The 15486-nt window shown below is 49.7% G+C and overlaps 1 protein-coding gene across 1 annotated transcript; it reads right to left on the bottom strand.

Annotated features, from left to right (window-relative positions):
* Positions 1-237: 237 nt before the first annotated feature.
* LOC149364584 (neprilysin-like) lies at positions 238-12720 on the bottom strand. The gene is made up of 3 exons (XM_089568716.1): positions 12686-12720; positions 11479-12406; positions 238-2295 (listed from the first exon to the last, which is right to left on the bottom strand). Exons 1-3 carry the CDS (start codon positions 12718-12720, stop codon positions 238-240), a joined length of 3021 nt encoding a protein of 1006 aa, XP_089424842.1.
* Positions 12721-15486: the final 2766 nt, after the last annotated feature.

The following is a 15486-nucleotide window of genomic DNA, read 5'->3' as shown; positions in this document are numbered from 1 at the left end:
ACCCAAAGGTGACTATACTATTATCCATTATACTATTACCCAAGTGACCCATTATATAGAGTTTAGTGGTTAGAAGAAAACCAGTTAGCAAGTGGAGAGAGTTCACACAAGCGCAACAACATAAGCGTGAAGAAAAAACAAACACAGCCACATGCTAAAACAGCGTGCGAAGGCTTAAAGTAGTTGAGAAAAAAGAGAGAAAAGTAAGTTGAGTCAGGAGTTCCCTTGCGGCTTTGATTAGTCGAAAAATCTGCATCTGCGTACAGGGTTCATATTGGAGCCACTGGGACAGGAAAACGCCTTCGCAAACTCAGGAAAATTTTGCACAGCCTTATTACAGTCCACAGTGTAGGGGCTCGGCACATACCTACGGCGGCATGTCATGAAACAAAGTGTGATGAAAAACACCTTCTCTTCTGTCAGGTGCCGCGCAATCCTTAAGCGGCGTCGGGCTTTCTTCAGTGCCTCTTGAAAAGCGGCGTAGGCGACCTCGACGGCCGGAATCTCGGGGAACACGCTGCTGTGTGTCCGCAGCTCGGGACAGGCGTCGCGGACCGCAAATTCAAAAGTCGACTGCGCGGAGAGAATCGAATTCACGAAGCTGCCATTCGGGTGCCACCGTAATCCGCTTCTGTCCAGCGATTTGATTATTTCCAGCGCCATCATGAAGCCGATGCCTCCGTACAGCATGCCGTTTGTGCCGTTCCTACTGTACAACGGACTGACGAGTGAGCCTATGGCGATCAACACGCTGTTCACAAAGGCATCGTACGTCATATATGGTTCCAGGGCACCGAGCGGCTGTGCGTAGATCCTCTGGTACATCGTCTTTCGTTTGGCTCCGCCAATGGCCTTGTGGGATAGAACCCAGTAGGCTGCAAAGGACGTCTCGTTCTCCGGAAAATCTTCGTAGATGTTTTCTAATGATTGTGTGCTTGGGATCACCTCGTCTGGCCAAAGTAGCTTCCGGATGGCAAGGACCTTCGAAGCGGCCAAGACCTTGCTACCAGGGTCCAGCCACTCGGACGAAGTGACCATCGCAACAACTGTCGCAACCAGGCTGTCGAAGCACGCGTCCACCAAAGCTCTGTCATAGGCGGAAACTGTTGACGTGTAGTGCAACGCCGAGACCAGCGTCTTGTACGGCACTTCTACGTTCAAGCCACAGAAGAGAGGGCGTGCCACTTTGGCCGATTCAGCGTCACCGAATAGAACAAGCAGCAGCTTGGGGCTCGCCGCTGGGCTGTACATGAGCACGAAGAGCCAGTAGAGGTGCCGGAGTAGCTGTTGGTTGTCGTACTTCCGAAAAAGGCTTCCCACTACCCTCATGTAGTCTACATCCGTTACGAACACCTCGGTAGCCATTGTTGGACGGAACGGTAGGTGCTGCTTTAGGGCTTTGAGCCAGGCTGCTGGTGAAATGTACGGTATGTAGTTGCTGATCTCAGTGAGGGTAAATAAAGCTGACTCCTTTGAAGATTCTTCGAGGGCGCCATAAAGTCGCCGCACAATGTCGACGCCTTGTGTTACTGTCTCGTTAATGGCCCTCTCGAGCATGTCGAGCGAGGCCTCACCCGTGACTGAGTGCAAGAGCTTAGCCCAGTATGAGCCATAGGCCGCAGTCTTGAATTTCCGATGGAACACCACAAGAAGTTGCAGGTAACGAGGAGGAGAAATGACCACTCTCCATGCTTGCTGCCCTAGCGAAGGTGCTATCGCGAGCGAGAACCAGATGGAGGCTTCGTAGTTGAAAGACAGCGATACGAAGACATCAAGAGCGTCCACTTCTCGAGTACCCGTGAAGGGCGAGGCAAGGCCTATTTCATTCATAAACCGCAGGAAGTCGACCGTACCCCTTCCGTATTTAGAGTCGTCTCCCATGCACAACGTGTGCATATTGAGTGGTTTTCGGCCAATGGGCAGGGTGGAGGTGCCTCTGTAAAGCGTTTCTGCCAGGGTCTGGAACCAGGTGTAGATCGCAGCGTCCATAGCCGACGCGTACTGACCTTTCTCAATCCTAGGCGGTGAATAGGCAGAGCAGACATGCTTTGCGAAGTCTTCGCAGGCATCCACGTCGTTGGCAGTGAGGTAAGCGAGGAGCGCGGCGTGGCGAACGCAGTCCGTGGTCTGGCAGATGGGGTCCTCTTCGGGCTGCTGCGTGGAGCGGTGGAACAGAAGCGGCACCAGGACGATGCACACCACGCAGAAGGCGCAGAACACGGCGATGGTGACCACTGCATGGCCCCGCGGGGCTCCACTTCGGGACGCTGTGACGCCGGAGTCGGGAACAGGCACCTGGAACGTTAGAGTACGCGCATAGTATGTGGTTGTAAACTCGCTGTTGGGATAGGTGGCGACCGCTTGTTCGTGTTGTTTATTTTACAGCTTTCGCTGTGATAAGAAAGTTTTGCCGCAGTCTTTTCTCCGAAAAATCTACGGCATGAATCTAATTCTTATCACGTCATCATTATCATCATCATCATCATTAGACTGCCTAATGACTGCCTACACCCACTGCGGGGCAAAGGCCTTTCCTATGTCTCCTATTAATCCTGTCATTTACTAGCTGTGGCTACCGTACCCCCGCAAACATCCTAATCTCATCCGCCCACCTAACTTTCTGCCGCCCCCTCCTACGTTTGCCTTCTCTTGGATTCCACTCCGTTACCCTTTAGTGTTGTATACTTTTCTCTTGTTTATATTAGAGCTTTCGCCGTTATGAGAAAGTTTTGCCGAAGCCATTGCTCCGGTGAATCAACGGCACGATTATATTTCTTATTGCGGTACCAAAGAATAAGCAGAAAGGTTTCGTAGTGGCTTTAGTGACGGCCGAAAGTTTGCGTGTTCTGTGGCGACCAGAAGGCTACCGTCCCTATCTCAGTGTTGTCTCCCCGGGGTAGCACAGCTTCCAGAGCCGCTGGAAGTTTAGGCGTTTTGTTTCATCCAAACGAACAAAACAAAGCTTACAGCACCGTTCTTTGAAAACTTTACGTTTCAGTTGTGCCACGTGTATAACCATCCCACAGTATCAAATCCAATGGTGTAAATTAAGGTGGAAGCCTTTAATGCCTCATCGTTGTAAGCAGGAGTTGTAGAAAAATAAGTCACGCTTTTCAATTGGTCTAAACGGTCGTGACGTCACAGAGCGCGAATTTCAAACGGGGCCAAGTGCACTTTGACGCAAGCCTCCAAGACCTTCTCTGTTGTCACGGCGCAGGAGGGCCGGCAAGGGAGACATCCTCCCTCTGGCTGAGCCCCTGCCCCGAGGCCCATGTCGGTGTGAATAAAGTCGTCTTGCTCGCTAGTAACCATGCAACCAATTAAAGAGATGGTATAGTGATGCTCCAAGTAAAATAAATAAATAAAACCGAGTACGAAATTGGTCGAGTTGGGAAATCGAAGCAGGCTCGCTGGAGTGCGAGACGAGCACGATAACCACACCGCCATGCCATCTCGATGGTTTGGAGGTTGGTGCTTGCGACTGAAAGATGGATGAAAAGGAAATGTACACGGGCCTGCCGACTGGCTCAAGCCGAGCCACCACCCCTGCCACATGCAGATAGAAGAGAGTTGAAAGATAAGAGGAAAGAGAAAAAGAAACTAAAGACGCGCGTCGCAACAACCGCGTCCGCCGGAGCAGACGCTGGCTGAAAAAACAGATAAACGGCTGTAGCCGGAAGGCTCAAATTAACAAAGGCGCGTCTAGTGAATACGGTGTCTTCGTTCACTCCCATCTTCCTGCCTTCCCTTACGGGAGGTTCAGGTGTCCACCGAGATATGCGAGATAGATACATTTCCTTTCCTCAAAAAAAAAAAAAAAAAAAAACAATTTACCGACGAGCAAGGCGTAGTGCCGAACGGGGGATGGCGTTCTGTGGATTTCCTGGCAGCGTTGCAGAGGCTGTCGCGTTCCAAGCTTAACGTCTTAACCACACGTCAGTGCCACAGGTTGTTGTTGCATTGTTTCGTCTCAACGCACTTTAGGTCAACAAAGTGCCCCATGAATTTTTTCCGGAGACCTATACTAAGGCACCTCTTTCTTCTTTTATTTTTCACTCGCTGCTTTATTCTTTTTTTTTTTATGGCGTGGTTCAGGTGTCCACACAGATATGTGACACAGTTACTGCGCCATTTGCTTTCCTAAAAAACCACCTGTTTCTTTCCCAAGACGGGATTAGCCCTGATAAAGCTCTTCAAGCGCGCCAAACGCGACATCATGTTCGGTCATTCGTCGGATTCGGCACCGGTGCGCCGTTAAGTAATGGACGTGGAGTGCGTATTACCATGTAAGTGACATTAAGGTATTTTTTTCTAGAAACAGCCTGATGTCATCGGAATGTTTAATACTCTGGTTTGCGTCGAAGCGAATTGAAGCGTAAAGCTTCACTAGGCTAGTCAACACTGCGCTTCGCGTGAGCCGGAGCCCAGATTTGCCACATCTGCGCATGCGCGAAGACGAGTGACGTCACGTACGGCGCAGGTGGCCGGAGCCGTCGCCGCAGACTCGTCACTACTTAAAAAAAAAGGAAACTGCGTCGGGGCTGGGAATCAAACCAGGGCCTTCGGTATTTGAAGCGGAGACGCTACCATTCCGCCACGAAGGCTGAAGGTTTGAACATGAATAAAGGCGCACCCAACGTTGAGTTGGTTATAGTGAATGCATGGGTTTCATAAATAGAATAAAACGGATAGGAAAGTAAAAATAAGAAAAAAAAACAATAAAAGTAAGTGAAGGAACATTAAAAGTAATAACAATAAGAAAAGGAACAAAAAGAATGAAAATGGTTGGTTGGTTTATGGGGTTTAACGTCCCAAAGCGACTAAGGCTATGAGAGACGCCGTAGTGGAGGGCTCCGGAAATTTCGACCACCTGGGGTTCTTTAACGTGGCAAATAAAAAAATGTCGCGTAATTTGGAGGCGCACAACCACAGCGACGGCGCGAGGTGGGCCCCCGTTTCTCCACTGTCGTGACGTCATCGTGTCACGTGGTGTGACGTCATGTATCACGTGATTTCGAGGCGCACAACCACAGCGACGGCGCGAGGTGGGCCCCCGTTTCTCCACTGTCGTGACGTCATCGTGTCACGTGGTGTGACGTCATGTATCACGTGATTTGGAGGCGCACAACCACAGCGACGGCGCGAGGTGGGCCCCCGTTTCTCCACTGTCGTGAGGTCATCGTGTCACGTGGTGTGACGTCATGTATCACGTGATTTGGAGGCGCACAACACAGCGACGGCGCGAGGTGGGCCCCCGTTTCTCTACTGTCGTGACGTCATCGTGTCACGTGGTGTGACGTCATGTGTCACGTGATTTGGAGGCGCATAACCACGGTGAAGGGCTGAAGTGGTAGCTAAAGTAGTATGCTTCGCATAAAAAACAGTGCGCCAGGAAACGCTTTCTCCTTGCAGCACTTTACAGAGCCAAAGTGCCCCTTGAATTTAAACCGCGCCGATTACCGCCTCTTCCTCGCCCACGCACTCTACGCAGACGATATTACAATCTGGACCACCGATGGGGAGCCTTGGGGAGATGGAGGACCGCCTTCAGCAGGCCGCCTCCATAGTCGATGCATATGCTGCCGACGGTGGTCACCAATGTGCTCCCGCCAAATCAGAGCTTCTACACGTCAGGACAAACCACAAGGACAACACGTCTCTACACATATCTCTGTCGGCCGGTCCCATCAGAGAAGTGGCAGAGCTCCGGATTCTGGGTCTGTTCATCAATAACAAACTTAAGCCGGACTCTACTATAGCGAAACTCAAGAGCATAGGTGAACAGGTAGGGCGCATGATCCATCGTGTTTGCAACAAGCGGGGTGGTCTACGGGGCAGGGACGCGCTACGGCTCGCCCATGCCTTCGTGACCAGCCGGATCCTCTACGCCGTGCCGTACCTGCGCACCACCAAACAAGACGAGCGCATTGACGCCATCATCAGGAAGGCAACAAAGCGAGCATTGGACCTCCCGGTGGCTACCTCCAACGCCAAACTGAAGGCGTTGGGAGTGGTAAACTCCATCAGGAGTTGCGGGAGGCCCACCTCGTGAACCAATATACGCGGCTATCGCACACGGTTCCTGGGCGCCGCCTGCTAAACCGCTTACACATCCAACACACATGAATACCAGAGGGGACGGAGAACATCCCGGTGCTGTGGCGCCACATGCTCTTGGTCGCTCCGCTCCCTCGTAACATAGACATGGCTTCACATGAAGGCAGACGACAAGCGCGGGTTCGCACACTTGAGAGGCAGAATGGATATAAAGAGGGCGTCTACTACGTGGACATCACAGGGCCGTCGCCCACGGGATTCTTCACGGCTGCCGTAGTCCACCGGGGAATGAATGTCGATGGGCTATCTTTTCGGGCCCCAAATTCAACACGAGCGGAGGAAGTCGCAATAGCTCTCGCTGCCGCCGATCCAAAATCGAGAACAGTTATCACAGACTCTCGGCGGGCCTGTGAACATTATCTTGCAGGCGAAATATCCCCTCTTGCCTCCCAATTCTAAGACGCGCTCCCGCCGATCCAACTCGCACAAAAGTGATCTGGGCTCCTGGCCACCAGGGTCTACGAGGCGATGAGGCCGCTGATGCGGCCGCCCGAGCGCTCACACACCGGACTCCTCATCCTAGCTCTCCTGGTTCAGAAGCTCATAAACCGCTTCTGCGGTTCCGCGAAATCCTAATTCATTATTGCGACAGCCACCGTCTCTACCCAGTACCTGCCAAGGAGCTGAGTAAGGCGGAGGAGCGAACTCTGCGGCGCCTGCAGACAGGAACTCTTCTCTGTCCTTTCTCTGTCCTGCCATAGCAAAACACTTCGATCCGAACACAGATGGGCGCTGCCCGCACTGTGGAGAGATCTGCGATATCTTTCACATGGTGTGGGCATGTACTCAGAATCCTCACCTTCCCCCTTCCCCCACCCCCACCCGAGAGGCATGGGAGACTGCCCTCCTCAACTGCTCCACACTGGAGTCTCAAAGGGCTCTAGTAAAGCGGGCGCGAGACGGGGCCTCGTCGTGCGGTGTCCCGGACTAAGGATACCGACCATGTAGCAGGATTTTGTGACCCTCAAACTCTATTTTCATATTAAAGTTTTTCACCACCACCGCCTCCGTACAGGCAGTGTGTGGAATGCCGAACGCCTCCATTGTTATCTTGGTGCTCCCAGTGAATTGTGCGGCAACTATGACAGCCATGACTTCAACCCAAGCTAACTGCAGCTTTTCGCTTGTATATCCAGGCTTAACCAGAGCTAAGCCACTAATTTTTTTAGACAGTCTATAGACTGTCCATACACTTCTCTCTATAAAGTATATAGACAAATCCTAGAAAATAGACTATAGGCAATGCATATGCTAGAGACAGTCTATAGACAATCTATAGATTTACGGCCATACACTTCTAGTGACTTTTGTCTAAGACGACAAAAAAATATATATCTATAGGAAGGCAATAGTGTCTAAGGAGACCATTTTTATAAGGGCGGGCGGCGCGTGTGCCACTCTTTTTTTCTTTATTGCATTTTGACTCGCCCCTTTCTATTCTGCGTTAATTGGAGAGATATGGGATGGGCGTTTGCACTGCAGTGGGCGTAGACCGGCAGATGACGATAAGGTTTGCAATCATAGTCATAGTCCATCAATGCAAGTTATTGAAGGACTGTCATAACTTGTGGAAAATGTATGAATTTCTCGCGCACCCATTGCATGTAGGGTAAATCGGGATCCACGAAGGGCGCGTCTTTGAGAAGCCGTAGTGCAGGGCCTCGGAGAAATATTTGCCTCCATCGAAACCCGGGATCGCTTCAAGTTTTCAGCGCGACCCGGAGACCCCCCCCCCTCTCACCCCTCGCGCTATCAACCTCGCCTTCCTGCCTTGCGCTTCCGCCTTTCTCTTTCCCTTTTCATTCTCTCCCCATTCATCCGTCGCTGTACTCTTCGATTTGCTACACTTCGGCCGGCTCGTCGTGCTCTTCGCTTTGGTATTGCGGTTTATGGTTTATGGTTTAATGGGGTTTAACGTCCAAAAAAGCTCCGACAGTTACAATGACGACGACACACAAGCCTGGAACGGGCGCGTAAAATATTCTTCGCCCTTACCCGCCATGCGTTGACCGCCCCTGTTTCTCCAGCCGCCGAATCCTCTAACTGCGAGGGACGACTGGCATGGTCCTTCAAGTGTATTGTTAAACGCGAGATCGGGATCCATTCTTTCGTGCTGAGTTGTTGACATTGACTCCACCGTTTTCAGGACTATATCCTGCCGCAGATTGACTGTTGTAGAATGACTCTTGTGCATGCATAGTGTATATTGCCGCCCTTCCGGTAGCCTTTCTTCTATCGCGAGTCCCACCTTTCTTTCCATCTCCCTGTCCTTTTATTCCCACTAGCCGCAGCTCAGGTGCCTCATGTTTCGATGGCAGATGCCGCGGCTAGCAACATCTTTAGTTGGTTTATTGTAATTTAACGTCCCTAAGCAACTCAGGCTATGAGGGACGCCGTAGTGAAGGGCTCCGGACTTTTCCTTTCATTTTTTTTTTTACTAATAATAAATACTAACAACAACTTCGATCCAGTAGCCTTCGGATGCTAAAAGCCCGACCTTCCCTTTAATGCCTATCCTTGACTGCAGAGCGAAAGAAAGTTGACTGCAAGCGTCAACTTTGAAAAAGAGGCTGAAATGCGCCGCTGTACATCGCGTTGTGCTCGTAGAATAGGAAATAGTTAGGTTTCAACTACCCACGCTCTCCCCACACCCGAAAAAAAAAAAAATATCTGCCTCTCCTGTAAGCGAGAGTAAAGTAAGCATGAAATATTTACGGGCATAACCAATACCTCCTAGAAAGACTTTCTAGGAGGTATTGGCATAACACATTGGTTGTAGATGGTACTAGTGAAAATATTGAAATGGGTCTAGTGTTGAACACACAACACCACACCACACCACACATACTGTGCACTCGTCCATGTGGACGCAGTCGTTGCCTCTGAGTGTCTGGGGAAAATCTTCCGCCCTGCCTCGTCACCTGTATCCGGTTTCTGTTTGCCTTTTATCTTTGTAATCGTTGTTTTCACTCCTCGGTTATTTGTACCACTTTGCCTTATGTGACACTGGTGACGTCATCACCGGGTTACGTGACACGTAACTGACGACAAAGTGATGACAAATTACTAATTAGTGACTAATTACTGATTAATGGCTAAATACTAACTGCTAATTAATGACGCTTAAGCTTCGCCTTTAGGAGTGGAACGCGACAGCCTGTTGTAGCGCTGCCAGGCAGTCCACGGAACGCCACCACCCGTTCGGCGCGATGCCTTGCCCTTTGAACGCGACGCTTTTTGAGGAAAGGAAATTACGCAGTAATTCTCTGTCATCCCCGAACCGCACCGCGCACTCTCTCCCCGGGCTATCTCCTTGTCCTTGGAAGGGTGCTCCCAATCAGAAAATCTGGCCATTACATTCAAACAAATCACCGATTACTACAAGGAGGAGCACCGGCGCTACCGGCCCCTTGTAAGGGTCTGGATCGCGCTGACGAGCGCCTCCTCATCAAAATTCTCACTAACACTGTACTGTGCCCGGCGGTGCTTAAACATTTCAATACATCCTTTGATGGCACGTGCCAGTTCTGTGGGGAGGTGTCTGACACCTTCCACATGGTTTGGGCGTGTCAATCTAACCCATCTATCCCCCCCAAACCCAACCCCACCAGAGAGGACTGGGAGGCGGCCCTGCTTGGCTGTCAAGATCTAAAGAGCCAAAAGGCTTTGGTTCAACGGACGCGGGCGGCGTTGCTTGCCAATGGGCCCCGGAATAGGGGCTCCACCTAGTACTGTGAGGGGAAAGGGCCAATAGGGTCCTACCCCAATCACCTTTCTGGAAAAAATTTAATTGCCCATAAATGTTTTAGAGCGCAGCTCTTTGGCGTCCGTTCCTGGGTTTCGCGTCGTCGTCGGCGTCGGCCTCGTAACCAGCTCCGCCCCCCTTTCATCCCCCCAGCGCTAGCAGCGACCGACTGATAACGACCGACTGATACCGCTGGATGCCGCTGACGCCGCTAGAGAGTCAAGATAACGTGACTGCATAGAACACCGTCGCCGCCATGCAGAAAGAGGAGGAAAGGGTCCCCCCCCCCCCCCCCCTGTTCTTGTGTGGCGGATAGGGTGCTCTTCAGTTGCCGACGCGCCGGTTATTTCACGTAGGCCCCGGCACGTCGACGAATACGTGACCACCTTCCCACGGCTAGACCTGGTTCTTAGCGCTGCGGAAGCGAGGGTATCATATTGTTTGTGTCGGCATCGGCGGCGTTGTCCCTGAAACCAACTCCGCAGCTGGGGTTGACTCACTATCGAAAAGGTGAAACAGCTTATTTGCTGCGATCAAATTTCGCATTAGGAAGTAACGTAATCGTCGGTAATTTTTTTTCACCACCACCACCGTACAGGAAGGGAGGAACGCCACCACCCGTTCGGCGCAATGCCTTGCCATTTGAACGCGTCGCTTTTTTGAGCAAAGGAAATTACGCAGTAATTCTTTGTCATCTCGGTGGACACCCGAACCGCACTGTACAGGAAGGGAGGAACGCCACCAACCGTTCGGCGCGAAGCTGCCGGCGCTTGTATGCCGGTCCTGTAGGAGGGTTTAGAGAGTCTCGTTAAATCTCGTACGGTGCCCGGATGCTCTCGTTTCAGTGCCCGGATGAGTGAAATTCAGTGCCCGGATGTCGGCGTGACGTCACCACACTGCCGACAACGGGAGCTAAAAGCATTTCATGCTTAAAATCCGGTTGCTCTGAGGGTTGTGAAACCATCTATAGATGTTGAAACAAAGAAGTAGAGAGTATGCGCTTCCAGTTCTTTGTCTAATGCGCGGAACGTGACTCGGATGCTATAATTGATGCTACATTGGCAACATTGTCTCCATACATATTCAACTTTATTACGGCGTCACGTGAAAGTATTCCTGATATCTCTCCTCAGCGTACACCCTCCCAATACGCGAATGAGGAGAGGGAGAGGAAGACTCCCATGGTCCACTTTTCCTGGGGACAGACTCTCTCTGCAGCACTGCTGTGCTGACAGGCCAGAAAGAGGCTCAGTAGCGACGCACTAAACTCGGCCTGAAATATCCCAGTAAAGGATCACGCATCCATTTATAATACTGCTCTTGCAATGCTTCGGCTACCACGTTATTAAAGCCTACCGCTGCAGCGTATATGCTTCGAGAGACGTTCGCACTGATGATATATGTCTCCGCGGCTTCAATTGCGTCATCTTATTTTGCAGCTAACACTCGCCCTAACACAAGAAATTTCGCTTTGTTTAGAATCTTCCAAGAGTGTTTCGAAGATCTCACTGCTCCAAAGCACCATCACTTCTCTCAAGATAGGAATTTGACTATGAACTCATTTTGCCGCAAGAGTACAACGGTTATGAGCACCCACCAAAGATTCCATTACTCACGATGTTTTTCAGGTCTTCTGCGAGGGGCAAGGCAGTCAAAAGCGTTCCCAATCGTGTGCTATCGCTGGCACCGTAGTGTGGGCTCGGCGCGGGACTCTTCGTCGGCACAGCAGGTGTGGAGTCCTGTTGCACATGCCGCGGGGCTGGGGCTCCCCGTTCAGTCTTAGTTCCCGTTTCCGATGCTGCGGCCGCAGGCGTCGCGATTCCACGCCCGTGCAGTGGATGTGGCAGACTGGCGGTCTGTTTGAGAGGCGCGCGAAGAGGGGTACCGCAGAAGGAATCGGACATGTCCTTCGCCGTTATCGGGGTAGTGACCGCCTCGGTCACCTCCACGGCCGGCCCAGGACTTCGTGACTCCAGCGACGGTGCAGCGGAGCACGCATCGAGGAGGTCGGACATCATGGCAAGGGAAGCATCAACGGCTGACGAGTCCTTGACTTTAACCCGTGGAGCCATTGCCGGTGCGGGAACATCCCTGGACAGTCCATTGCTTTCACGAGCGGAGGCGCTCGGGAGAGGCGCGGGAACTGCGGTCACCTTCTGCTCCGGCCTCGAAATTGACCCGGAGTCTGGAACTTGCTGAGATGACGGGATTTTCTCGGCGGTGCCTTTCGTGTGGTCGCTGGAAGCAGCTTCTCTGAGCCGGGGCCACATGCTTCGGGGCAGTAAGCTGCGAACAAGGCTCTTTCTCGGCGCCGCCGACGTCTTTGGAGCCGCGCAGGGTGGCTCCGTGGTGGCGTTCCCATGAGCCGCAGCTTGTGCCGTAGACGCGGGCGGCGGTCGTGAAGGCAGAGTAGACGCCCGGGAGGCGGTGCTCGAGGAACTGCTTACAGACTTGGAAGAGAGCTTTTCTCGGTGTCTCCTCCTCTTCTTTGTTCTTTTCGAGGCGGCGTCTTCCATGGCACCTTTCGTAATGACCGGAACATTGCTGCGAACAAAATGACGGTACTACGTCAGTCGCTGTGAAATTCGTTCTCTGTACTGGGACTTTAGGGATGGAGCATTGGCTAAGATTGGCCTCGTGTACTTTCGTGATGCCTCAGTCGCGTTCGATAGCTGCTAACTAGACAAGAGCTCACAACGCAACAATCCGCTCCTACCTTAGAAATGGCTTAGGGACCACACTGCAGCTATGTACTGCATGGGATACTTTGACACAACATTATTTTACAGCCGCCTTATTCGTTTCGCAAGCAGAAAAGCTCACCTGAAGTGCGGCAGCTCTTTCAGGTCTTCAGCCATTGCCAGATTTTTTTCTTCTCGTGCTCACGTGCTTCTCCTCTTCTTCTCGTTCTACTTGCGCTGTTCCTTTTTCTTCTTCGTACCTCTGTCTCACTTTATATGACCAAGGCTACGGGATATAACCATGAAGGTAGACTAAATTGATCAATAATCCAGGGATGTAATCGGCGATTACAACATTTTTTAACGGTACGGACATTGCTCTGTGGGACGATGAAACCCTTAGTCAACCACTTCATATTCACTGTACGAAGTTTGCGACACTCAATCTGTTACTGACTAGACATCGGAGATGTCAACAAAAGCAAGCTCGGTTCTTGTAGCAATCCATTCCCTCGTCCTAGATCACTTAATTGAGCACATCATGTGAGGGCTCCTTCAAGTGTGCAGAATGAAGTTTCTGTTGGCAGCACTCTGTATACAGGGTGTTTCACCTAAGGCTTTACAGAATTTTTAGAAATAGGCGTTATGAGTTAGAAGAGCAGTTTTTTCTGCATAGTATTGCCAGTGGTGTAGTACATCAGAATACAGCTAAGACGTGCTATCTCCCAGGCTGATTGACTAATATTGAATAGTTAGCTTTTTAACGATTACTTTTAAGCTCCCCAATTTCTGACAGGCGAGTGTCCACGGTAAATAATATCTATATCTCTCGGTGATGTGGCCCAACAAATTTTGGTTATTTCGACGAGTTACGTGCGCTGGAGAGGTTGCTTTGCCTGCAGGCTTCTCGAAAGGGCATGATTTTGGCGCTATGGAGCCAAAATTTGTTGGGTAACCGCCGAGGGTAACCGCGTTATCGAAATTCTAAAAACTGATATGGATGTTACTTACGGCGGGCTATACGCCTCTCAATAATTAAGGAGCTCAACAGTAATAGTTAAGAAGTTAACTATTCAATATTAGTCAACCAGCCTGCTAGTCAGCCAGCCCGTCTTAGCTCTATTCTGGCGAACTACATCGCTGACAATGTTATGCCGAAAAATAGCGGTAGAGAAGAAAAGACTTGTGCTATTAGGAAATTTTGACTCCAGATTCACGTATTCAAGCGCGGCACTTCAGGCAGTCAGGTGGGGGTAAACCGCTTCACAAATCAACACCCCTGAGGAATCTTAGCACATCGCAACGTCGTCTAGCACCTCGAAACTTCGTCTATTTTTATTTTGCTCACGATTAAACTGATAATAAGAGTATGACCAATTATTCCCCTGCTGAAAAAAGTTCTATGATGCAAAAACATCACAGACGCTTCATCATAGAATATCATACAATTTGTAAGATATTCTATGACATCTGCATGATGACTCTATGATTTTGCAGAAATCTATGACATTTGTATTACAATTTTCTGTGATTTGTATGATAATTCTATGATTTTGAGTGATAAAATGTATGAGTTTATTGCATCATACAACTTTTTTTAGCAGGGTCGCGGGCTATATGCCACTACGCTACAAATGTGATAAAAGGGCATGAAGCTGAGAATTATAACAGGTTCTCTACAGATGCTCAAAACAGTATCATATCGTGAGCAGAGAAGAAACATCATCATCATCATCATTAGCCTGACTATGCCTCTCCCTTACCTCTCTTAGGACAAAGGCCTCTCCCTTACATCTCCAGGTAACCATTTCCAGTGTCAGCTACGGCCAGCCTATTCCCAAGAGCAGAAACAAATGTGCACTACAGCACGTTTCTCATTACCTACTCTAAAAAAAAAATGTTCTTGAAAGCTGGCCTAAGTCGCACGAAGCACGGCTTGTGCGTTACATTTTGGCTGCATTTAGCAAAATAATTAAATTTTCGCTACCACTGCGATACTAAGAAATTATGTTGTAACCACTAGGCGCAGCATAAATATATTCCAACGAATGTAGCACATCCATTTAGTTGTACGCAGGAACGTTTCAGTCAGCTGTTTTTAAAAGCGATCTACAAGTTTTCTATTCACTCTCTGCTCCTCAAGTCAGTACTTAAAAAATTAGCGACTTCGGCTTAACTTATTAACCTTGAAGAACGCAAGATAGTGCAAACTAGGTCATGCGACTGTGAACAACGCTCAGTTGGCTTAATGCGCCTAGAACATTCCGGGTTTTTTAAAGTGGTTACATTTAGCTGGGATAATTGGTCTATTTCACCCAGCCATCGTGAACTGGCCATGACGCAATGCGACTAAAAGAAGTATGGAAAAAGTTTCTTGAAAAGTCCGAAAATAAAAAGCAGCACGTTAGTGGACGCATCTATTTTTGATTATTATTCTGAAGTGCCGTTCAGTGCAGTTTATGGCCCAATTTATTTCGTTTATTGCAATTTATTGTCATATTGAGAGGTGCATTTTGCACACTACTGTCAATGCTCGGTGGCTGTTTTGGCATGAAGTAAAGACCAAAACAGCGCATGTCGGAAATGAAATTTCCGTGTTATGTTTAGTAATGCTGTAATACGACGCAAGTAGTACATACAAAACTGTTGCTTAATATATTATTCGTAGTAATAAATGGCAGTAGTTTAGTTTAAGAAAACAATTTGAAAACATCACTACAAGCTGGCACAAGCATCCGAATTCATTAATGGAAAGAAGGTATAACATGCTTCAGACCATGAAAAAGAAATGACCGAAATCTCGCAGCCGCAATGATTCTTGGGATAAGGAAACGAACACGTTTTTTCTTTTCAAGCGAAGTCACCGTCAAGCTCTCTTCCACGTTGGAAAATCCTGTTATTCCAACATTCTTTACTACCAATAATTCATCGGAAGTTCATCAG

Source organism: Amblyomma mixtum, chromosome 2 (assembly GCF_055824585.1).
Source record: "Amblyomma mixtum isolate Tamu chromosome 2, ASM5582458v1, whole genome shotgun sequence".
Lineage (NCBI taxonomy): Eukaryota > Metazoa > Arthropoda > Arachnida > Ixodida > Ixodidae > Amblyomma > Amblyomma mixtum.
The sequence above is the reverse complement of the archived record's forward strand: the minus strand, read 5'-3'. Positions and strand labels throughout refer to the sequence as shown.

Excerpts from the sequence above, each read along its gene's own strand:
- LOC149364584 (XM_089568716.1), bottom strand. The coding sequence starts at position 12,720 with ATGGCTGAAGACCTGAAAGAGCTGCCGCACTTCAG. Across the intron at positions 12,407-12,685 it reads AAAGAGCTGCCGCACTTCAG|CAATGTTCCGGTCATTACGA; the intron begins GTGAGCTTTTCT and ends TTTTGTTCGCAG. Across the intron at positions 2,296-11,478 it reads CAGAAGACCTGAAAAACATC|GTGCCTGTTCCCGACTCCGG; the intron begins GTGAGTAATGGA and ends CTAACGTTCCAG.